At 43.0% G+C, this 23,684-nt stretch overlaps 1 protein-coding gene across 2 annotated transcripts in view; it reads right to left on the bottom strand.

The window, feature by feature from the left end:
• Window positions 1-492: 492 nt before the first annotated feature.
• The window catches only part of psmb7 (proteasome 20S subunit beta 7), a 30,762-nt gene continuing 7,570 nt past the window's right edge, over window positions 493-23,684 (bottom strand). Inside the window, exons 4-10 of one of the 2 annotated variants that reach the window (XM_033646621.2) lie at window positions 17,392-17,489; window positions 17,063-17,203; window positions 16,697-16,812; window positions 8,735-8,793; window positions 8,477-8,628; window positions 985-1,014; window positions 493-703 (exon numbers count right to left, since the gene is read on the bottom strand). In XM_033646621.2, the coding sequence (XP_033502512.1) occupies window positions 592-703; window positions 985-1,014; window positions 8,477-8,628; window positions 8,735-8,793; window positions 16,697-16,812; window positions 17,063-17,203; window positions 17,392-17,489 (708 nt within the window). In that variant the 3' untranslated portion in view covers window positions 493-591. The remainder of the gene's footprint in view (window positions 704-984; window positions 1,015-8,476; window positions 8,629-8,734; window positions 8,794-16,696; window positions 16,813-17,062; window positions 17,204-17,391; window positions 17,490-23,684) is intronic. The other variant, XM_033646623.2, reaches the window with a different exon arrangement.

Below are 23,684 nucleotides of genomic sequence, written 5' to 3'. Positions count from 1 at the left end.
TATCTCCTTTCCTTTCGTAAAGGATGGTCCAGTGTAGCCTATGCTTAAGGAGATTAGAAAGGAAGCATTGGAGCACCTTTCCTTAAAATTTAGAGAATTCGACCAGCTCTTATCATGGCTGCCACTTAGATACTTTCCGGGTCATTTCACTCAGTTAGGAACCTTCCTAAGCAAAAAAGACTATTCAACCACAGCCTCCCTGAAGTTGTTCTTGAGATATCATGTTCACAAGGATGGAAAGGACGTACTCATGGAAGGACTACCCGAAAAAAATGCCTCCTGCCACTACCATCGCCAGTGGGGAGGTAAAAACATGGGTTAAACCACTTAATTAACTCATTCCTTAGTGACCCTGCCAGATAAAACATACATCACAACGGGGTTGTTACTAATTTACAGTTCAGACAGCAAAAGCTTTTATCAAAAGCATACCTTTAAAATTGACTCCGCTATTTTATTTGTAGCTTAAAGGTAGTCATGAAACAAACACGATCACCTCACACACTTTTATTGTAAACATGGAAAACATGCCATTTGTGTTAGGAATTGCAATGGATAGTAAGTTACACTAACAAACACATTGTAAGAATTTTAGGAGGTATCCATAGTCTGAACAGTTTCCTCCACAACCTCCAGGTTCAGCGGGGTCACCACCTTTGTCAAAACACCAGTGGTTCCTCTCTTGTACTTGTAGTCACCAGTTCTGCATCAGGAGAAAAAGATATGTTTTAATCAAACCTGGGGTGCAACAGTTACATTAAACATGTCTTCGCATGTTTAATGTGGGCCCACACATCTAAGAGACTTAATCAGCACAGCATGCCTTTTTACATGACCATATACAGCCATGCACACTAGTTATGCAAATCCAAACTGAGCAGGCCAAGTGGACAGATTATTAAAAAGCTGGTTAGTAGCAAACTGAGATCAGTGTGAGAGCTGTTAAGTGTGCACTCTACAACAACATTTTAAGTCTGTACTCACAGCTGCACGGCTTCAAGCTCATTTACTCTTCTAGCAGAACAAGCAATAAGACAACAAGTCATCCACTGGTTCATCAAGTGATGGGAAGTTTATGATGTAAAGGAGCAGTGTGTAGGGTTTAGTGGCATCTAGCTGTGAGGATTGCAGACTGCAACCAACTGAAGTGTCTCCCATGTGCCATGGGATGGGTACCTAAACCTGGTATTAAATGGGCCCCCGGGCTGAATTATTACAGACCACAGTATTGATAGGCTCCAATGTTAACGGTTCTGCTATCAGTATTGGAAAATTCAAAACCTATTTCTTGTTCATTTAGGTTATATAAATGTTATCTTGTGAAGTTTCTATCTCACCACCTCTGTTTATAATTTGCAAAACGATTAAGGTAAAAGATGACTGATGCATTTTTGTTGTTCACTCCAGAGGAGAGCTCTCTGTGTCCGAGCCTCACAGTCCGCTGCATGTACAAGGGGCAGGGCCAGCTCTGCCACTCTGTGTCTCTCTCACACACACACACACACACACACACACACACACACACACACACACACACAGAGGCCCTGGGGGGTATTCCATCAACGTAGCTAAGAATGTCCAGACTAAGGTGTAATCTTGAAGTTTGACTAAACGCCAACTCCCAATCTAGCTCCAACCCATTCCATCAAGTGAAATCAGCTGGCTCCAATGACGCTAATTCAAGCCTCACCTGTTAAGCCTCAACTCATGCACGCGCCCAGGGAAAATAAAAAGCCCACACTAGTCGAGTGCTTAACATGTTACAAAATGTCATGAAGCAAAGGAAAGGAGCGAGCGGAGGCCTTTTTTTCTACGGCAGAGCAAACGCTCCTTATGGAAGTATATGAGGACTATAACAGGGTATATGCAGGAATCCTGAGGTTAATTTCAATACCTTTTCAAGACTTTTTTAAGACCTTCCAAAAAACACATTAAGACCTCATCGCCACTCTAAGCTGTCGTTAGCAGCAACCCATCTTTAACTTACTAAACAGTTATAGTTTGCAGTTAAATCTATGGAGCACAAACATACAACAGAACTCAGATAAAATGAGAAGGAATAAAGCTTGAAAGAATAAATTAAACTAAAGGCAAGTTTTATTAAAATACACCTTAGGTCATATCAAGTAACACAGCTCTACAGCTCAACATCAACTATTTAAGGTCAACTTGCTGAAAACAACAACCTTATGGCTAGCCCCTTACATGTGGGATTTAGGGCTGACCCAAAAAATTCGAAGCTTCAAAGCTTCGTTTGATGGCACGGGATTCGATTGTGTGAAAAAAAAAAAAAAAAATAATCGAATATTCTGCCTATTTTTTCTCCCGTTTTTTGGGGGGACCTTGAACGTAACACTAATCATGCCGTCCGTTTACGGTTGTTTTTTTTTTCCCCCTTTAACCATATGTAAACTCAAAGAAAGAGAAGCAATGTCTGTTAGGCATATAAGATTTCATGTTCCAGTTCCAGTTTGTGTTTTTAATTCTTTGATTGTTTTTGGTTGGTTATTAAAAAAAGAAAACATCTCCAACAAGGAAATACAAAGCCCGACGTGCAATGAATGGAGACCTATTATCCTGCTTGAACACAGACAACTAAGTTCTTTCAACAATGTGACTCAAAATAATGCTAAAATAGATTTTACTGATGTAAAATAATATGCTGATGGTGACATTTTCCACTGGTCCGCTGCGCTCTGAGGGCCGAATTCACAAAGAATGAACTGCGGCCGCTGATAGCACCTTGAATTGCACTTCACTTGCACCCGCAGTTTGCTCCGTTTTAACGTCCTATTCACAAAGGATATTGCGCTAATGATATACCAGCGCAAACACGCCCACAAAGTTTGGCAGCTGAGTGCAGTTTGCACCTGATTTGCCCCTGATTGCAATTAGCCACATGGCAAAGTATAAATGCTGGCTTTGCACCAAGAACACTGTGGCAGAACAATGGCAGACTTTGTTTGGCAAAGTACTGAATACTGTAAACCCTCATGTAGTGATGTCTGCTGGTGAGTCAGTCTAACAGTGTCGGATGGGTTGAGGCTGTGGATTTGACCCAGTTTGACCACTTTATCACTATTCCCTCTCACTTGTAGCTGTTTTTTCGTTATCTTTTGAATTTAATATGAATTATGGAACCGTTTTTGTTCATGTTTGTTTCCCCCGTTTCATAAAATAAATTATTGAAAGTTGCTTTTGAAGTGTGTGACAGAAGTGCGTTTTGAGAACGACCACAGACTGTCACCTGTTCAACGCATCAATATCTTCGGATGCCATTAAAGTAATAATGATTATAATAATAATGTCAAAATATTATTTACAGACTGATTTAACAGACGATCACTGCTGCCATGATCACTGGAAAGTCTGGGCGAGAGGCTTCCACAGAGGAGCGGCCAGTTTGCACCAGCTTTCTAAAGACGTTATTTACTTCACTCAAACTGTGTGTGGCTGTTAGCGCTGGTGTTAGTGAATTAGACGTTGTTTATCAATGAGGCCAAATATATGCATATTACCTAATTTAAATATGTGCAAATAACACCGGAGCACTGAGACACAATCTGCTTGGCTGTGCAGTTAGTGGAGCATTTCACCCTCTGTGCGTGCTTTGTGAATTAGACGGTATCTCTTTGCTCCATTTTTACTGGTTTAGCGGCCGCAAAAGCCACGCAATCCTTTTGTGAATTCGGCCCTGAGTCTGGTGTCAGTGACACATGCTGCTCTGAGTCGCGCATCTGTCTGCTTGCGCTGCAGTGCGCGCTGAGGGTTTTAATTTTTAGTGTTAAATCAAGTTAAACACTACTTATCAGCAACCAGAAGTGCTTTTTCGTTTGTGAGTATTTTTATCTTAATTCTAGGGTTGCAAGAAACCCTGCAAGAACTACCCTTTCGCCATAATTTTTAAGTTATTAACTTTTTTGGACTTCTTTTTTCGCTCAGCCCCCCGAGTGGCAGTCCGAGTGTGTCTACCTACACAACGTTGTTTGTAATAGTTGGAAAGGAGGGAAAAAAAAATATACATTCATGGATACTTTTTGTCAAAGCTTGAATGCCAAGAAAATTTAATACTTCATAAAATCACGATTAAGACTATTTAATACTTTTTAAAGGACCTTAATTTTCAAACATTTGATTTATCAACTTTTAATACTTTTTAAGACCCCGCGGACACCCTGTATACGGACATAATTAAGAAAAAGTCAGTACTGCAGCGATTAATAAAGCAAGGGAGGTGGCGTGGCAGAATATTGCAGACAGGCTAAATGCACAAGTGACAAAGAAAATTCAGCATTTCAGCATAATATCATGTTCTATAAATCCTGCATCAAAGGGACAAAATATATGTAGATAAGAACACCTATTAAATCTAACAGTTCAAGTGTGCCTAATGAAATTCACCAAATGTGTAAATTAATATTAGTGATAGACTATTTATTTATCACATTTATCTACTGATTCCTGTACATTTCAGATGATGCATTTAATCAAACTATTTTATGTGAATCATCGCATTTATCACATAATTGATTGTAGATTATGACATTTCCAAAATGATCAGTTTATAGGAAATAATCACATTACATTTATCTATTGACTGTAGAAAATGACATTTAGCAAATCCATCAATTCAGTGGAGATGAGGAAACCTATTAAGTGAATGCAGGTGATAGTGAATCAATTATCTATTTCTCATCATTTGGGAGTCGATTGTAAGCTCTATCCCTTATTATATCAAAATAAGGAAAATCCCCTTAAATGTATGGAATGTGCTATAGGATGAGGAACAGACAAACCACAATGCTGTGTGTCCCATTTTAATGTGGTTGCTTTGTCATGGTTAATTCATAAATGTAAAAGATAACCATATGTTAATGTGAACAAATCAAGCCCTATGCATGATGTATGGTGATGCTAGAAATAATCAAAATGAATAGAAAATACACCTTTTTTACCTCTCTGCAAACAGTTGCCTTACTTAGCCTCTCAGTATCACCAACACTATACAGGAATGTACCGCTAGCAAAGAACCTCAGTGCAGTACAGACTGACTGCACAGTGGTCAGAGACTGGCTGCAGCGTGTGACCTTTATAGTGTGTGGTTCCAGCAAACTGCATAGATACACTATGCTCTGCCTGCTGAACTGGTACCTCTCCCACAGATAGGACTCTGTCTGTATCAATGGGCTGGTCCTGTCCTGGAAGACCCTTGGGGCTGGTGGTGGTTGGAAGGCCCTCTGAGCAATGTGGGCCTCCTCATCAACAGGATCCTCGATGAAGGGGCATGCCATTATTTCCTAATTTACTCTCTCTTGCTCTGTCTCTGTCTCTCTCTGGGTGTGTCCCTCTCCTTCTCTGGCCGTTGTCAGCTGACCTTAATTGGCTGTGAATTTGCTAGCCAATTGGAAACAGTGTGGGGTGGGGATGGGAGGGCAATCACATATTCATGTACAATCTTTTTTTTAATTCCTCAGTTTAATTTTATTATAGTTTTGTTTTTATTAAATTGATTTTATGATCTACATATTTTATCATTACATGACAGTTGTGAGTGTGTAAAGCACTGGCAGAACTGTCTTTTATGTGTCTGTTCTTGTCTATTGAACATTTTTTGATCATAGATGGAGCTAATCCTCACCTTAATCCTGCTACAGACCAGGATTGCCTGGCAGCATAAGTTACCATGGTTACTAGGCTGGGATTCAGGTTAACCACCTTGATGGAACAGAAACTGGAGTTTAGCTCGATGTATCAGGCTTAGCCAGAACCATGGTTTCCATGGTTACCGATGTGAGGCTAATCTTAGTCACTCTGATGGAACAGAACTCTGGCTCACATTAGCCAGACTTGGCCATTTAAGCCTGGATTTGCCTTTAGCCTGCTTGATGGAATACCCCCCTGCTCTCAGTGACAACAGCGGGAGAGAGCAAAACACTCCTAAGCAGTGTTTCCCCTACCACTATATTAGGGGGCACCCGTAATATAATGGTTAGAGCGGCCTTCCGCTACAGGAGGGGCTGTTGAAGACTTGTGGGAGGAGCTGTTGATGATGCCGCACGTGCGACCCACTGGCGGTGGATAAACAGGAAACAGCTGATAGCAGGAATTAGCGAGCAGCTAGTAGCAAGAGGGAAACGCAAACCGGACAGACACTGTAAAGATGAGCAACTGGGGAGACAAAGAATTGCGCGCCCTCCTTGCCCTCGCAAACGAAGAGGCCATTAACCGTCAGATGACGGGGACGGTGAAGGATGGGCCGACTTATGAGAGAATTGCCGCAGGACTGACCAGCCGCGGCTTCCCTCGGAGTATGTCACACGCTGAGCTACACGTTTTGTTACTTGCTCACGCCCCCCATTGCCCCAAAAAAGGCACATTCTGTATAAACAAAAGTAGGCAGGCGGCATTTTGCTCCCCAATTTTGTTTTCATACTGCCAATGCTGAAAGCAGACCAAGTGGGCTTTCCTGCAAATTTGCACAATTCCTATTTAAAAAGGGCTTAAGAAACAGACACATTCATGACAAGACAGAGGAACAGGTCACACAGTATCCTTTCATAACTCAGACAGCTACTTTCAACAGGTAAGATAGTTATATACAGGTGGATGATGATGGTGAGGGGGAGGATATGAACTGCACACAGAATGTGGAGGACAGGGAGGGAGGATAGCTCTGCCCCTTCATGCAGCTGCGGTGTCAAATGCAAGATGAGGGAGTGGTGAAAGGTAGATAGGGAACTCCAGTGAAGAGAGGCGAAGGAGTTACTGTGTCTTTTCATTTTGTCTCGTATTACAAATTTTTGCATCTAATATAACAACAAAATGCATTGGACCCAGTGTGCAAGGTTTCTGCACGTTAAGATTTTTTTCGGATGACTGATTAAAAAAAACTGACACATTGTGCAATGGCCTTTATCCTGAACTCTGAATTAAATAATCCTGAGATAGGAAACTTAAGAGTTTTGGGTTACAGACAGGTGATCAGACTTCGTTCAGTCAACTCTGAGTAACTTCACACTGAGGTAAATGCAAGAATGGTGAATGAAAATAGCCTCCATCAACTGAGCTCTGATACAACAATTCACCATGGCAACAAGTCAATTCAAAGGCATAGTGCAAAAAGGTCAAAATAAAGACTTTGATATCGTTATCTCAGCATAAATCTCTGCAAACTGTTTGATCACTGAGGACATAAAATACTGTGTCGGACAGCTCAGAGGGAGCCAGAGAAACTCATAGTGTATGTTACCATAGTAAATGACCGTAAGGACTACTTCTTCCCCCAAATAACCAATTGTATATTTATTAATGACTCCATGTTACATTGAATTGGTGAAGAAAACTTTTTTTTGTGCATCGGTGAACAAAGAATCCGAAATCAGAGAAAATTCTTGATGAACTTAAGTCATAGGCGACCGCATTTGACAAAAGAAAAACTGTATCAAAACATCAGTTTACTAACTCTCTCACAATTCATGCAGTACATTACAAGTCTCATTGATCCAGTCATGTACTATGTACTTCCCAAACAGACAGTCCTTTCTGATAGGGAACTAAACAGGCTGTTCTCATGCACTGTTTGTATGTTTTCTTACAGGAGTAAGGCACAAAAATGTATACATACTCCACGTAATCATGAGATAATAATTTGTGTATAAACCAGGAATTTGGGACAGTTGCGGTCACATGACCAATGCACTGATGAGAGTAAACATAAAGTACATAAAGTAAGCTCTGTTCAGTGGCTATGAACATAGCCGCTCTGTCTTTACCACTGCTGTTTGCAATGATATATCAATTTAATCTCTCGGGCTGCTTAACAATAGTGTACTCACACAATTATCGTGACTACTTGAACCTGTTTCAAATTAGTCTGATGACACTGAGCTGTATGGAACCGCTTTAGCCCATACTGATTTTTATTCACGTAAGATTTTGCACTTTCATACTCATTTTTCTTAGTGCTCTTTATGAAACAAGCCCCGGCTCCTGTGTTCCCGAAAGTAAAATGTTATATGTTTTTTTTTGTCAAGAAAGTTTAGTTTCTTTCATCGGAAAGAACTGTCTATTATAGTCGTATGCTCAGCACCTTCAGGATGAATGAGACTTGGATTATACTACATGAGTTGTGTGAGAGTTTGTAAATGGATGTTTTGATTTAGTTTTGCTGTTGTTAAACACAGACCCTTTTTACCTCAATTCATCACGAATTCTCTCAGTTCTTGGATCCTTTGATCTCCAAAGTTCACAGATTCAACAAAACACAGTGTATGTAACTGATATACAGATGGGTTGTAAAGTATTCTTTAAAGTGACCTGTTTCTGGAGGTAAAAACTCAGTTTTTGCTGAACCAAAGTAACACCCAGGTTGTTTAACATGTTAGGAATTCAAAGAAAATTATGTAGGTGAATAGATCCAGGATAAAATTAAACTAGAAAAATTCTGTTTTTGACACATCACTGATATAGTTCTCACCTGACTCCCTTCTTGTTGGCTTCATCATGGGGCCGAATGTAGTCCACCTTGCCCTTGGTGATAACACACAGGTCAATGTTGCTGCCAGAGCCCAGATCATTAAAGATCCCTGCAGCAATGGCGTCTCGCACTAGCCGCTTGGCCTCCTCCTCCTTTTAAGAAAGAAACAATAGTAATTGTCAAATGAAAAGCAGCATGCTGTTGAATAAACTCTGTTATAGGCTTGTGTGTTGCATTATATGTGAGAGGTTAACTCACTGTCATTTCAGGCTTGTAGCGGTCCTCAAACACTGCCATGGCAGCCAGGGACCCAGAGCCTTCAGAAAAGAAAAAAGCAGCTCACCAAACTGACATTACAATACATGGTGTTTAAAGTCAGTTTCTATAAGAAATAAGACTGTAAAAAGCCCTCATCTCTTCAACTTTTATATGCTTGAGAAAAACAAGCAGTGGTGCAGGTTTGGTTCAGAAGTTTGTAGATGGGCGGGTCCAACATCCATATAAATATTTGCACTGTTAATACACTACCCCTGCTTTGCTCTTTTCCTGCTCAATTCTTGAATAATATTGAATTGATTCTTTCATTAAATATACCCTAAAAACATGTAGAGGAGTTGGTAGACAGTTTGCTATTCTCCTTCCAGGCTGCATACTCGTCCACCAGTAAGGTATGACAGGCTGTATGTAGCCTGAGAAATGATACCATGGGCAAAAAAGCCTGAAAAGATCTGTACCATCATGACAATTTGGACCACTTGGAAATACAACATCCCCCTCTTCACAAAATTCAGGGGTGTTCCATGGAGCAAGATAAGTGGATTGATAAGGTATGTTATGTCTAGGGATGGATACCAAAATCCAGTACTAAATGAGCCCCTAGGCTACTTATCAAAGAACGTAGTATTGATAAGCTCCGAAGTAACTGATTCTTTTACCAGTACTTTTAAACATTTTGGTTTAATTTATTATCATCCTGTAGCCTCTCATCTGTGCTGAGGCTGACGTCCTCCATATGCACACACATCTACACACACACACACACACACACACAAGACAGATAAGTCAGTGAACAGTAGAGAGGCTGCAGTAGAAACAAAGTAAAGATAACTTGAAAATTACTCGAGCTGACGGCAACTATGCTCGTTACTGTAAGTACAATTAAAACCTTAGCAAGTAAACAGCCAATACTTAATCAATGCATGTGTTTAGCAAGCATAAACATACACACACAGCCATATTTTAATATACTCTGTCCACAGTCTCTCATCCACCGTCACACAGTGAATCACAAATGCAGAGAGGGAGCAGGGCAGAGGACAGGAGAAATGACTTAAAGTGATTAATAAATACTAAACTTCAGTCAGCATTATCATGTCAGGAATATTATTTATCTGATGACTTGCTGTTGCAAAGATTACTATTGCTGCTCTAGAAACAACATTTAGTCATAGTCAAAATATTCAATAATCTTGTTCTGAATTTATTTATTGTTAAATTAATATATTTTCTAAAAAACAATTATTTGGAAATGAAAAAGAACTGAAAAGTACCAATAAAATACCAAATCCGATTAAAGTAGCAGTATTGGTAAAATCTTAATGACCATCCCTAGTTGAGTCTAAAGCCAGAGTTTTCTGTGTCATACAGGTGACTCTTTTAACTTGGCTCAATCGCCATGTTACAGACTTAACCTGGTTGGGACTAGAGATGTAACAGTATGAAAATTCCATGTCACAGTTATTGTGACCAAAATTATCACGGTTATCATTACTATCGCGGTTATTGTTTAAATGTGCTCAAAATGTTCAAAAAGTACTTATACACACACTGAAATCATTTAACCAAGTTTTATTTCAAAAACAAATAAAATAAAGAGCACAATGTACTTTCTGTCAACAGCAAGTCTAGCATGCTTGATTTTCTTTTTGTCGTTCACGATTACTCCCATCACAGCCGTCACTTTGACCAGTAGAAACACAGAACGATCTGCTGCCATAGACAACTGTATGACAACAACACCCCAGCATTTTAAATATTTCCTCTAGGAATGTTACCACACAGAGTAAAAAGGGAAAATGATGGTGTAAAACAGCAGAAGCACTTTGTCAACCCGCTGAGTACTGCCATTAGCATCAAGCTAGCAAACAATGTTATTTCTTCGTAATGGAGGCAGACATAAAGTAAGAAAATTAAAAGATAGTAGCAGGGCTTTTACTCACCACAACTGCAGAGGTTACCAGTTTCATTTGAAACAAACTACATTATAGACGGTCCGTTATGCATCAATCCCTCTGTGTTTTTATATTTTTACTTTTTATCCGCTCCTGTTGGCTTCATAAAGTTAATGCATCGCGCTGTCATTTCAAACTCAACACTTCCTGAATTTGTTTCAAATTAAAAGCCCCTTATAATTTCGGCTGAGAGAATCCCTCCATTTTCTAAATAGGCTTTTATTGTGAAACATTTGTAGGAACTTGGTTGTGGAGGATTCAGTGACTTGTATGTTTGTGTACAGTACTTCAAATGAAGCTCCTGCCATCTGCTGGCGCTTTTTACATTACTACAACAACATTTCAGCTGGCACATGAACAGACACAGTGACTGAAACAGTGTTTCCCATTAATTAACGAAACTATGGTGGCCCGCCATAGTTTAATTTGACCCGCCATAGTTTCTAAATAAAAGATTTAAGCTGCCGAATGTATTGACTTCTCATGATGTAAATAATATCTCGAACGCCGTAGCGTTTTGTGCCGATGTGCTCAGGCTGTCAGATCCAGCGCTCGACAGTGCAAGTGTTTCACTCGACTAAAAATACGTGTGCACAAACTGTAAAAAATATTTAGGGGCACATGTGCGCATAAAAAAATCAGCCGAAGCAGCCTATATTTTTGTCAATAAAAATATATGATAATCTAACCGCAAATGTTGGAGGAACTCCAGCCGCCTTCCCTCTTCCCCATGTGACACGGTTATGGGCGGTTTTCCAAGCCACTGTCGGCACAATGAATATAAGTCCCACTGTCGGCAGGGTGGAAAAAGTCAAAGGGCTCTAGTTTCCCGGCGCAGCGCAGGGTGGCGAACCCCACGCAGAGCTAGTTTCGAGCAACCCGAGGCGTGCTCAGTTTGGTAGTTTGGCAGACCGAGGTGCGCTGAGATGGGTTTGGTGGCGCAGCAGGAGGAGGTGTCGACAGATCCAGCTTGGCGCAGTGACAGTTTCGTGCCAAAAGGCTTCGCCGAAGGTGCACTAAAAGCTCGCCAGCTGAAACCAGGTCTACTGTCAGCGCAGGCGGAGCGCAGCCGGTGTAAGTGAAAATTTGGCTGACCGGCGGACAGTGCGCACACATCACCAAAACCTCACAGGCAGGTTTCCAGAATATCAGGCACATTAACGATGCAATAAATACCCAAAAAAACACTATTCAATGCAACTATCTGCAATCAGCACATAAATGTATCTCTATGTCAACTGTCCCGTCACATCTGATGTCAGATCAAAGCAGATTGGCACCGTTTGGCACGTTTGGCACGCGTAATGGAAACTCAACCTGATTTGATTAAACAGCTGCAAACTAATGAGTTCACATCCCTCTCAGCCAACCACAAACAGCCACAGCATCACATAGGGAGTATATATTCAGCATCTGTCATCTTAGAAAAGTCAAAAGAAAAGAAAGAGTGAGACTGCAAGAGAGAAAGAGAGAGCGCGCGCACGAGAGAAACGCAACATTGATTTACAATTGTGGTGACCTCCTCCCAGGCTACCTTTGCATCATCAGCCCGTGGAGGTCTGCTCGCAGTTCCGTATATTCGGACACTGCGAGCTTGGACCTCCCGGACCAAAACATCAGTTTCCTCCTGGGAGAAGTTTGGCCGTCTGACGCTGCTGCTCTCTTCTGCCATGGCGAATTGAGTAAACTCTCATTACGCCTTCGCGCGGCGCATTTAAGGGCGAGGAGAGGGGCTCATTTGATTGGTGTGATGTGCGTAAAACCCACTCCACACCTTCTCTCCTCCCTCCTTCCGACTTGCGCAGGTAGGAGGGACGGAGGTGGGAAAGAGGAGTAGCTGCGCCAGCGCGCACGGTGTGCCAAACTTGCAAAATCTGCCTGGCCACACCCAGTTGGCGAAGCGCAGGTGCGCTGCGCCCCCACCTCGCCCGGTCTGCGAAACTAGAGCCCAAAGTGTGGAGAAGAGGGACCGGGAAAAGCGGCGGACCTCCGGGGAAGCCTGCTCCGTTCTCCCCGCAGTTAGGGACCGTTCGCCACGGTACTGCTGCTGGGCAGGGTGGAAGTAAGTCCTGCAGGGTTACAGAGGACCTGGAGAATGTTTTAGGATAGTAATAACATTATATAAGATAATCATATTACAAAGTTAATATAAGATAATAACATTACAGACAAAATTAAATTGCAATACTTTTTCAAAACTTGCTGATTTTACCTTTCTGTACATTTTGTATACAAATTCATTTCAATTTACAATGTTCAAAATTTTCTTTTCTTGTCCTGTGGGAAACACTGACTGAAATAATAGTAAAAGTAATAAATATAGGACAAGAATAACCTGATGACATCACACACGTCGTTAAAGACGAACAGGGATAATTGGTGTGTACCATCGTGTAGTGTGTCATGTCTGTCAGCCAAGTCACGGCATGATTTCATGACTCCACAATCGTGTGATGAGACAGTGACTTTCAGAACAGGCAGAAAAGTTGTGTAGTTTGTGTAGTGTGTACCAGGCACAGGTACACTCGCTGTATAGTTGTGGGTGGTGGTCATGGAGATGGCTCATGAAATTTGAAGTGTTATCCCCCTTTGCGGAGACTTTTTTCTGCATTTTCTGTAGGCAGAGTTACTATCTTCAATTAGTTTCCCCTCAGCATCCTTATAAAACCCAAAATACGTCCGGACTTCAGATTTTGTCCTTTCAGAGGGGGAAAAAAAATCTCTGGAGCACTGTCCGTGCGGGTGCCGCCATGTTTTCAGAGGCTAAACATTGTAAACTGCGCCTGCGCACCTGTGTCTGAGGGACTGCTGCTGCTTTTCCAGGCAATGAGCAGTATCACCGTGAGTTTTTCCAAGTGCGGTAATCAAACACAGTTTAAATGATAATTATAATTTGAAACAGTAATTCCTAGGGTTGGGCATCATTTGAATTTGAACAATTTCAGTTCTGGTTTTTGATTCCGGTTCCAAACAATTCTTGATTTCGATTCTTTATGGTCAAAAAAGGTTGCATGCTTATTTCACAGAGGAAATTTTTATTTAAAAAAAAAAAATAAAAAAATATCCGATAGTCATCATATAAAATCATATAATCATAAAATCATAACTCCATGAAACACTGACCCAACTTGCTGTGAAATCTTGAGTCAGTATCTTGCAACAACAGCCACTGCTTTTGGGGCACCATTTCAAAATTATACTGAAGCCTATGTTTATAATCCTATAAGCCTAATGGAGACACATTAGAATTATCATCTCGGAAAGGTTCGTCACATAGTGTCGGTATGATGTTGTGTATAAGTACATTGTGAAGGTTCACACAGTATTCCAACTGAAAGCTGAATTACAATAACATTGTGATATTTCATTTAAGACGAGTCCACCCCACCACTCGCACTCTTTATTGCATCTTCTGAATAGTAATAGGGTTCAGTCTTATCCTGAGGGCTCAAGACGGAGACGATTAGAGGCCACCAGCTTGCCCCCAGGCCCAGAGGGAAGAGCAGACGGGTGAACTATGACCCTCCATTTCTAGGCCTGTGTGTAGATCACTAGAGATCACTGGCCTAACCCCAGGGACATAAGGGGAATGATGACGGACGCACACACCTCTGCTCTGATGCTGTACCTATTCATACTCTCAATCCCAGATTCTGTCACAGATGAATTTTTTTTTAATTTAATTTAATTTTTTTAATTTTTATTAAGCTAGTGGTTCCTCCATGTTGAATGCTATAAAGTATTCAATCACCAATCACATTCTCACCCTGACCTCATCACATTTTGCCACTTCGTCATGGACTTTCCACATCTACCTATGAAGTGAAAGGTAGCCTGGGTGTGTCATTATTTTAATAATTACTTTAAATTTATCATATTGACCATGAAATCATCTTTGGTTAATGAAATGAAAAATAAAATTAAATTTAAAAAAAACAAAAAAAACCACACATATTTGTTGGTTACATTTGCGTCACATCTGGGGAATGTATGCTCATTGGTCCGATGCTTGATCGTGACATACTGGTTTGATTCGTTGCCATAATGTCAAGAGAGAGCGCAGTGAGTTAGCAAGACAGCGCTAGCATTTCTCAAAGTGAAGCAAGCTCTATCGGACTGAAGGGACGGAGAATGAATATAAGAAAGAAGCTACACGGTGCTGCCTCTTCAAGCTCCATCTACGGAAGAGGGAGCAAAGGCGTGCGGCCCCAGCACTGCTGCCTCTGAAGCTAGCATGCTAGCAATGCACCTGCTAGCCTAAATGTACCTGTGGAATAGCACCCATGGATGACCTTGGGACAGACCAGCCTAACCAAATTGTTTTACAGCGGTACCCTGCCAGCATTTTCAGCGGAAGGAAGCGTTCATTTGTCCCTGATTGGTATCATAACTGAGACTGGTTTGAATACAGCATCAGCATCAACTACGAAAGAACAGGTATTATGTCTCCTTTCTCATTGATGATGTGGGATTTCTAACAGAAAACCAGCTGCCTCTATTAGGGAAGATAGATGCTTTTGATAACATGTCTGAGGGAGGGAGCTGCCTTATTCTATCCTTACTGGACCATACGATTAAAAAGGACCCAGATTTGGCAGCTGTCGTGAAAGCAATCCCACGCAGCCGCATAAACAAAAAAAATAAAAATAAAGCACAAGTGAAAATTGTTTAGGAACCGTTTGGGAGAACTGAAATTAAAACATATGAATGGTTCCAATGGAACTTAAATTTTGGAATCAGTTCCACTCGGTTCTCAGTGCCCAACCCTAGTAATACTAACCGTCAGGAATTTTACCGCAGTTTATCATTTTACCGGTAATCGTTACATCCCTAGCTGGGACCAGGTTGTTTTTTTTCCAGAGTTTCAGCTTGAAATTGGCTAAAAATGGCCTTTCCCTAATCAACTCCTTTAAAAACAGCTTCACAACAGTCAATATATGAGTGATACAGATTCTCAGCTAAGAGAAAACGTTACATAAGCAAACTTGTTTGGTCTTAACATTAGGTGTGCAAAACAGTAGCTTTTACTGTATGCATCACATTGCATTTTTGTTTTTTTGCCAAGGGAATGTACTGTTTATCAGTGACACAGAAAACCTGAGAAAGAATATTATTTTATTATTTTGTTCTCAGGTCCACTTGCCCACACTCTAAAATAAGCCTTAATAGTTCACCCCAATTATAAATCAGGATGAAGTTGAAGATTATGAAATGTGGTATAATTGTTTTAAACCATACCATAATGTTAATGCTTTGAATTATGTGTGGTCTTGACTGAAACATTTAAACTCCGCTGCATCATGTTTAAGACCAAACAATTATTTGTCACATAAATTCATAAGGATATGATTGCAGTGAAATGCTTGTTGCACAGGCAATTTAGTGATATCCTGCAGTTGTGGTCTTGAAATAAAATTCGTTAGTAAAAAAGCTGTTGAGTCCAAGACAAGAGATTTATAAAATGGTTCTGAGACTGGTCTCGAGACCAAAGACCGATCTCAAGTGCTACAACAACAGGAATTCACACTATAAGTAATTCTCTGCCAGCATTTCCCTTTCGTCTTAATTGAAGCAACAGTGTTGCTTTTTACTGTAATTCTTTTATAATTAAATAATTTTTATACATGCTGAACATGTCATCTGATTTGTTTTGTCAACGCGCACAGATCCTGCAGAAGAAAGCCTGGGATAACAGAGCAGGTTGATAACCACCATCGTGGTACCCGTTATCTTTGACTAAGACTTTAGGGTTTGTTGAGCCAGCTAATACAAAGAAAGCCTGGCTCTGTTGAACTTGCCTCGAGATACATCCTTCTGATTACAAATCTGACATTTGGGGTTATTTACCTCATAAAGTAAAGAAGTTAGGATCCCATTAAATAACCATTTGCAGGTCAAAGTGTGTACTTTGTATCTATCAAGGTGTTAGGCTGTAACTGAAATATGAGAGTCATGTAGAAACATTAGTATGTTAGTGTTTAGGACTGACCCATGGTGACGTAGGGCAGCTTGTCAGTGGAGCCGTGAGGGTAGATGCTGTAAAGGTGAGGCCCATTACAGTCCACTCCACCCAGGACCAGAGCAGCCCCAATGTAGCCCTGATACCTGAAAACACACATAACAGAACACTTGCATGTTTGTGTATATCATAGACTTACTGATGCAAAGCAAGTAGAAAACGTATGAGACTGATTTTTGGATATTATATAGCAATACTAATTTTTTGCATTACTAAGGTTGAGTAACTTAACTTGTATTTACTTTACTTGATTAACCAAACCTGGCTATCTAGTTATTTTATCTATGAACAGTTTATTGATTTTTCAGATAATCTACACTTTAATGAGAAGTGTACCTGAAGAGCATTTGTTTGAGCATACGGTTGGCAGTAGCAACACGTGGTAGTCTGCCTGTAGAGAGAGAGTGCAGCTCCAGGTTGGATGAGATGATCTGAGTGGTCATCTCTGTGTCTGCAGCTGTTCCTGCTCCACAACAGCTGGACAACAACATATTCACAAAAGCAGTCTGTCAGTTATACAACACCTCCGCTTCATTACATGAAGCTTGACAAGAATAACTATGAATGTAATATTTTCTCAAAGCCACTATGATTATGAGCACAGACAACTCTCACTATGTCAGATTTGGAGCTTGCACGTATGAACCTGAGTTCCTGTCACTTACTAAATATTGGGGGAAATGTAGTGGATCTTTGAGCAGTTCTTGTCTGCCACTACCATGCCCTCAGTGGCTCTGGTGTCAGCTCCGAGGACGATGCCATCCTACATGGGGAAACACAAATCATCATTTGGACTCAGTAAATCCACACTCAGTGGTGCTGCTTGCTTCAGTGCTTCTCAGTAAAGCAAAACAATACCACTTCTACCATTTAGTCCATCTGCTGACACTTTTTGAGTTGTTTCTCTTTGAATGATTTTTTCAACATATTCAAATAGATATGAGAGCGTTAGAATGTGATTTGGCCCTAAAAGTTGACCAATATAGGACACTACACTCAGAAATGCTCAAAAACAAAGTTTATGGTCTTTTCAAAAGCTTGCTCACAATTGTTTGATGATTTTAGCATCTTCATTTGGACAGTAAATCCATTGAAAGAGTGTCCTCATACAAGTACTTGGGTATTTGGATAGATGACAAGCTTTTATTTAATGTACACATTTCTACTCTAGTTAGGAAGCTTAAAGTGAAGATTGGCTTTTATTTCAGAAATAATAAAACTTGTCGAAGCTACATTTCTGTCTGTGATTGATTATGGGTAGGGCCGTAACGGTACATGTATTTGTGTCGAACCGTTCGATACGCGACTTTCGGTTCGGCACGACCCTGTACCGAATTACTGGGCGCAGGATGTTATTTTATTTTATAGTTTTATTTTAATTCCGTTTTTGCGAGCCGAACCTTTTAAAATATCTAGTTCCCCGATGGACATAATTGAGTGACGGACCGAGTCCCGTAAATCGCCTCTTTCACTTTGTGCAAGGTTCGGGTTAAAATGAAAAAGAAAGTGACAAACACATAAGCCGTGAGCCTGCTTCGCCTCAAGCCGGTCGCGGCGCACCATACGCCCGCCGCGAGCCATTCAGCACCGCGGACAGTCGGACTAATGGGCTGTCGAACCAATGACATGGACCCCATGGCAAGTGAGCCTGACGAACCTGAAGACCCACCCGCAAACCTTAAGTCCTCCGTTCGGGAACACCTTGGTTTCAGGGTAAAATACGAAGATGGAAATAAACAAGTTGACAAGACAAAAGCAGTGTGCCGACACTGCAGAACACCTGTCGGGTATGTACTTGGAAACACGTCTAACATGCTAATGCATCTAAAGCAACACCACCCGAGCTTGAACGTTAACCGGCACGACTAGAAAAAGCAATCTGGTGCAAACTACGATATCGTCGTCGTTTAAAAAGAAAGAGCGTTTCCCTGACCATCACGCTAAAGAAATAATCAACGCCATTGGAGTTGAGTAAAATTGTTTAAGCTGCACTTTAGATATAAGCATGTTTTGTTTACTGCACTTTAACAAAGTGGGAAAGCTAAGTAAGTTCCTAGTAAAACTGAATCTGAGCAGGCTTTAAAGCTGACCAGCTGCACTATACTTTTTATTTTAATTGAGTAAAACTGTTAAAGCAGAAATGTACATTTATATTTTTCATTCACAAAATGTGTTAAAAAAACAGCAGGATTTTATTACTCCTCCGAGAACCGTCACCTTATCGTGGTGGAGGAGTCTGAGTGCCCTAATGACCCTAGGAGCTATGCTGTCGGGGGCATTTTGCCCCTGGTAGGGTTTCCCATGGCAGATTGGTTCTGGGCGAAGGGTCAGACGAAGAACGGTTCAAGAGACCCTTCGTGATGGATACAAACAAGGACACGTGTACCCAGCCCGGAGGGGTACCGGGGCCCCGCCCTGGAGCCAGGCCTGGGGTTGGGGCCCGTGGGCGAGCGCCTGGTGGTCGGGCCTTCGCCCATGGGGTCCAGCCAGGCCCTGCCCAAACCGGCTACATGGGCTCGTCCCCCTGCAGGCCCACCACCCACAGAGGGATCCAGAAGGATTCGGTGCAGTGTGGATCGGGCAGCAGACCAAGGCGGGGGCCTTGGCGGTCTGATCCTCGGCTACGGAAGTTGGCTCTTGGGACATGGAATGTCACCTCTCTGGCGGGGAAGGAGCCGGAGCTTGTGAAAGAGGTTGAGCGCTACCGGCTAGATATAGTTGGCCTCACCTCGACACATCGTTCCAGCTCTGGAACCCAAGTCCTTGAGAGGGGTTGGACTCTCTCCTTTGCTGGAGTTGCTCCGGGTGAGAGGCGGAGGGCCGGGGTGGGCTTTCTGATAGCCCCCAGACTCTCTGCCTGTACGTTGGGGTTCACCCCAGTGGACGAAAAGGCGCGCCTTCGGGTCGGGGAACGGGTCCTGACTGTTGTCTGCGCTTATGCGCTGAACAGCAGTTCAGAGTACCCGCCCTTTTTGGAGTCCCTGGGACGGGTGCTGGACAGTGCCCCGACCGGGGACTCCATTGTTCTGCTGGGGGACTTCAACGCTCACGTGGGCAATGACAGCAGGACCTGGAGGGGCGTGAGTGGGTGGAACGGCCTGCCCGATCTGAACCCGAGTGGTGTGCAGTTATTGGACTTCTGTGCGGGTCGCAGTTTGGCCATAACTAACACCATGTTTGAGCATAAGGATGTCCATCGGTGCACGTGGTACCAGGACAGCCTAGGTCGCAGGTCAATGATTGACTTTGTAGTCATGTCATTTGACCTGCGACCATATGTTCTGGACACTCGGGTGAAGAGAGGAGCAGGGCTGTGAACTGATCACCACCTGGTGGTGAGTTGGATCAGGTGGCAGGGGAGGATGCCGCACACACCTGGCAGGCCCAAACGAGCAGTGAGGGTCTGCTGGGAACGCCTGGCGGAAGAACCTGTCAAGATGATCTTCAACTCCCACCTCCGGGAGAGCTTCGACCGCGTCCCGGGGGCGGAGGGGGACATTGAGTCCGAATGGGCCTTGTTCTGCTCTGCCATTGTTGAGGCGGCTGTTGCGAGCTGTGGCTGCAAGGCCGCGGGGGCCAGTCGCGGCGGTAACCCCCAAACCCGCTGGTGGACACCAGAGGTGAGGGGAGCCGTCAGGCTGAAGAAGGAGGCCTACAGGGCATGGTTGGTCTGTGGGTCTCTGGAAGCAGCTGACGGGTACCGGCGGGCCAAGCGGAGCGCAGCAGCGGCAGTCGCGGAGGCAAAAACTCGGGCGTGGGAGGAGTTCGGGGAGGCCATGGAGAAAGACTATCGATCGGCTCCAAAGAGGTTCTGGCAAACCGTCCGGCGCCTCGGGGGGGGGGAGGCGGCAACGTGCTCACACTGTTTACAGTGGGGGCGGGGAGCTGCTGACATCAACTGGGGACATTGTCGGGCGGTGGAAGGAATACTTTGAGGAGCTCCTCAATCCCACCAACACTTATTCCAGTGAGGAAACAGAGCCAGGGGTCTCTGGGGCGGGTCGTCCAACTTCGGGGGCAGAAGTCGCCGAGGTAGTGAAGGAACTGCGCGGCGGCGGGGCCCCGGGGGTGGACGAGATTCGCCCTGGATATCTCAAGGCTCTGGATGTTGTAGGGCTGTCCTGGCTGACACACCTCTGCAACATTGCGTGGACATCGGGGGCAGTGCCTCTGGAGTGGCAGACCGGGGTGGTGGTCCCCATTTTCAAGAAAGGGGACCAGAGGGTGTGTTCCAACTACAGGGGGATCACACTCCTCAGCCTACCCGGTAAGGTCTACTCCAGGGTGCTGGAGAAGAGGGTCCGGTCGATAGTTGAACCTCAGATTGAGGAGGAGCAATGTGGTTTTCGTCCCGGACGCGGAACCGTGGACCAGCTCTTTACCCTCGCCAGGGTGCTGGAGGGGGCATGGGAGTTTGCCCAACCAGTCCACATGTGTTTTGTGGATTTGGAGAAGGCTTACGACCGTGTCCCCAGGGGCATCCTGTGGGGGGTGCTCCAGGAGTATGGGGTTGGTGGCCCCTTGCTAAAGGCCATCCAGTCCCTGTACCGAAGGAGCATGAGTCTGGTTCACGTGGCTGGCAGTAAGTCGGACCTGTTCCCGGTGAGGGTTGGACTCCGCCAAGGCTGCCCTTGGTCACCGGTTCTGTTTATAACTTTTATGGACAGAATTTCTAGGCGCAGCCGAGTGGTGGAGGGTGTCAGGTTCGGTGAAGGGATGATCTCGTCCCTGCTTTTTGCGGATGACGTGGTCCTCCTAGCTCCATCAAACAGTGACGTCCAGCTCTTGCTGGGACGGTTCGCAGCCGAGTGTGAAGTGGCTGGGATGAGAATCAGCACCTCCAAGTCTGAGGCCATGGTCCTCAGCCGGAAAAGGGTGGATTGCCCACTCCAGGTCAGGGGGGAGGTCCCTCTCGCTGGGACGGTTCAGGAACAGTTAACTGCTGTGGTGGTATGTTTTAATAAGGTTACCAATAAGTAAAAGATATTTAATAGTTGTCTATTTTTTTTATTACTGTACCGAAAAAAACGAACCGTGACTTGTATACCGAGGTACGTACCGAACCGTGATTTTTGTGTACCGTTACACCCCTAATTATGGGGTCAAATTATATATACATGCAACCTCCTCCATTTTACATAGCCTTGATTCAGTCTTTCACACATCTCTACGTTTTATTACAAATGCAAAGTCATTTACCAATCACTGCATTCTTTATGATTTGGTGGGTTGGACATCACTGACCACTCGCAAACAACAGCACTGGTATATTTTTTATCAATAAAGCAATATTGTGCAAACTTCCCACCTACCTCTCTGGTAGTTTCTACCTACACTCCTCCACGTTTAATGTACCCTCGGGTTTAACAGATCTGGGGAAAACTGCTTTCTCCTACTATGCACCTTGGACCATGGAACGATCTTAAACAAGATTCAAAAATAGAAACTAGGGATGCACCGAATATTTGGTAACCGAATATATTCGGCCGAATATTGCAAAAAAACACATATTTGGTATTCGGTGGAATAAGTTAAAAGCAAGGCCGAATAATAGCGGCGTGTTTTGATAACGCAATCAAACAGCGTGCCGTGACGGGCAGAATAAAATGTCTGCAGCGTGGCAATCCGCCCGTCACGGCCCTCACATTTGCGACTAAAAATAGTTTTGAGCGCGCAAAATAGGCTTAAATCATTCAGCACGCTGTGCGAACAGCCTACAGATTTCAACCACCAGCAGAAACAAAAGGCAAATCCCACCAATTGTGGGTTGAACGGGGGTCACAGACACAGTATTCCTGTTAAGTACAGCGGCCATCGGCTTACCGGCAACCGACAAGTCGGTTCCAATAATATCGCGTCATGACTGCCCAGAAGTACCTGAACAGCCGAGCCAGCCGAACACAGGTATGTGACGTGTCAGAGGAGAAACGAGCCGTTCACGGCCCACAAACCTCACCACACTTTAGGGACTGTTCGTTACTTATGAAGGGACTTGTCAGGGGAGGAGGGTGGCTGGTTGATTTTTATTTTATTTATTTATTTTATTTTATTTTGATCCCCCCTATGTTAATCACTGATTGATGCTGTTTTTGAAGTATGAACAAGTCAATAAGTAATTTATTCCATTGAAATATCATTGATGTATTATAGAAAAATGATTTAGCTTTTTATAAATGACAAAAGGCACATCTGCCTCATTTTCGCTGTGGTATCATGATACTACTCAGAACCATGGTATTTTCACTGGTATCGCACAGTGGGTCCCAATTTTGGTACCGTGACAACACTAATCTGGAGGAGGTTCATCTGCAAAAACTAATGAAAAACTAAACAATGATATTCGGTACTCGGTATTCGGCCAAGCGTTTAATAATATTCGGCTTCGGCCACAAATTTTCATTTCGGTGCATCCCTAATAGAAACACTTATATCTATTGTTGAAATGAATGGCATCATAAAGAATGTTTTGACAGAGACATGTTATGTGCTTGTTTTTCTTGAGAAGCCACCATGTTTGAATAGTTATTGTTTTATTGTGGATTTTTGTATTATATGTTGTAATCTGTTGCATTTTAAATGTGTTTTGATTGGCTGCTACCTTGGCCAGGTCATGTAAAAGAGATTTCAATCTAAATGGGACTTCCTGGTAAAATAAAGGTTAAATAAATAAATACACCTCCTAAAGACACATCTTCTTCAAAAGTAGACATCACACTACAGTTCTCTTATTATCGGACAGCTTACAGTTATCCTCATCTCTCGGAAGTCGGCCCGTTGTTCACCGTCCCCGTCATCTGACGGTTAATGGCCTCTTCGTTTGCGAGGGCAAGGAGGGCGCACAATTCCTTGTCTCCCCAGTTGCTCATGTTTACAGTGTCTGTCAGGTTTGTGTTTTCCTCTTGCTTCTAGCTGCTCACTAATTCCTGCTATCAGCTGTTTCCTGTTTATCCACCGCCAG

This window comes from Epinephelus lanceolatus, chromosome 19 (assembly GCF_041903045.1).
Source record: "Epinephelus lanceolatus isolate andai-2023 chromosome 19, ASM4190304v1, whole genome shotgun sequence".
Classification (NCBI taxonomy): Eukaryota; Metazoa; Chordata; class Actinopteri; order Perciformes; family Serranidae; genus Epinephelus; species Epinephelus lanceolatus.
Note: the sequence above shows the minus strand (reverse complement) of the source record. Positions and strands in the feature narration are given on the sequence as shown.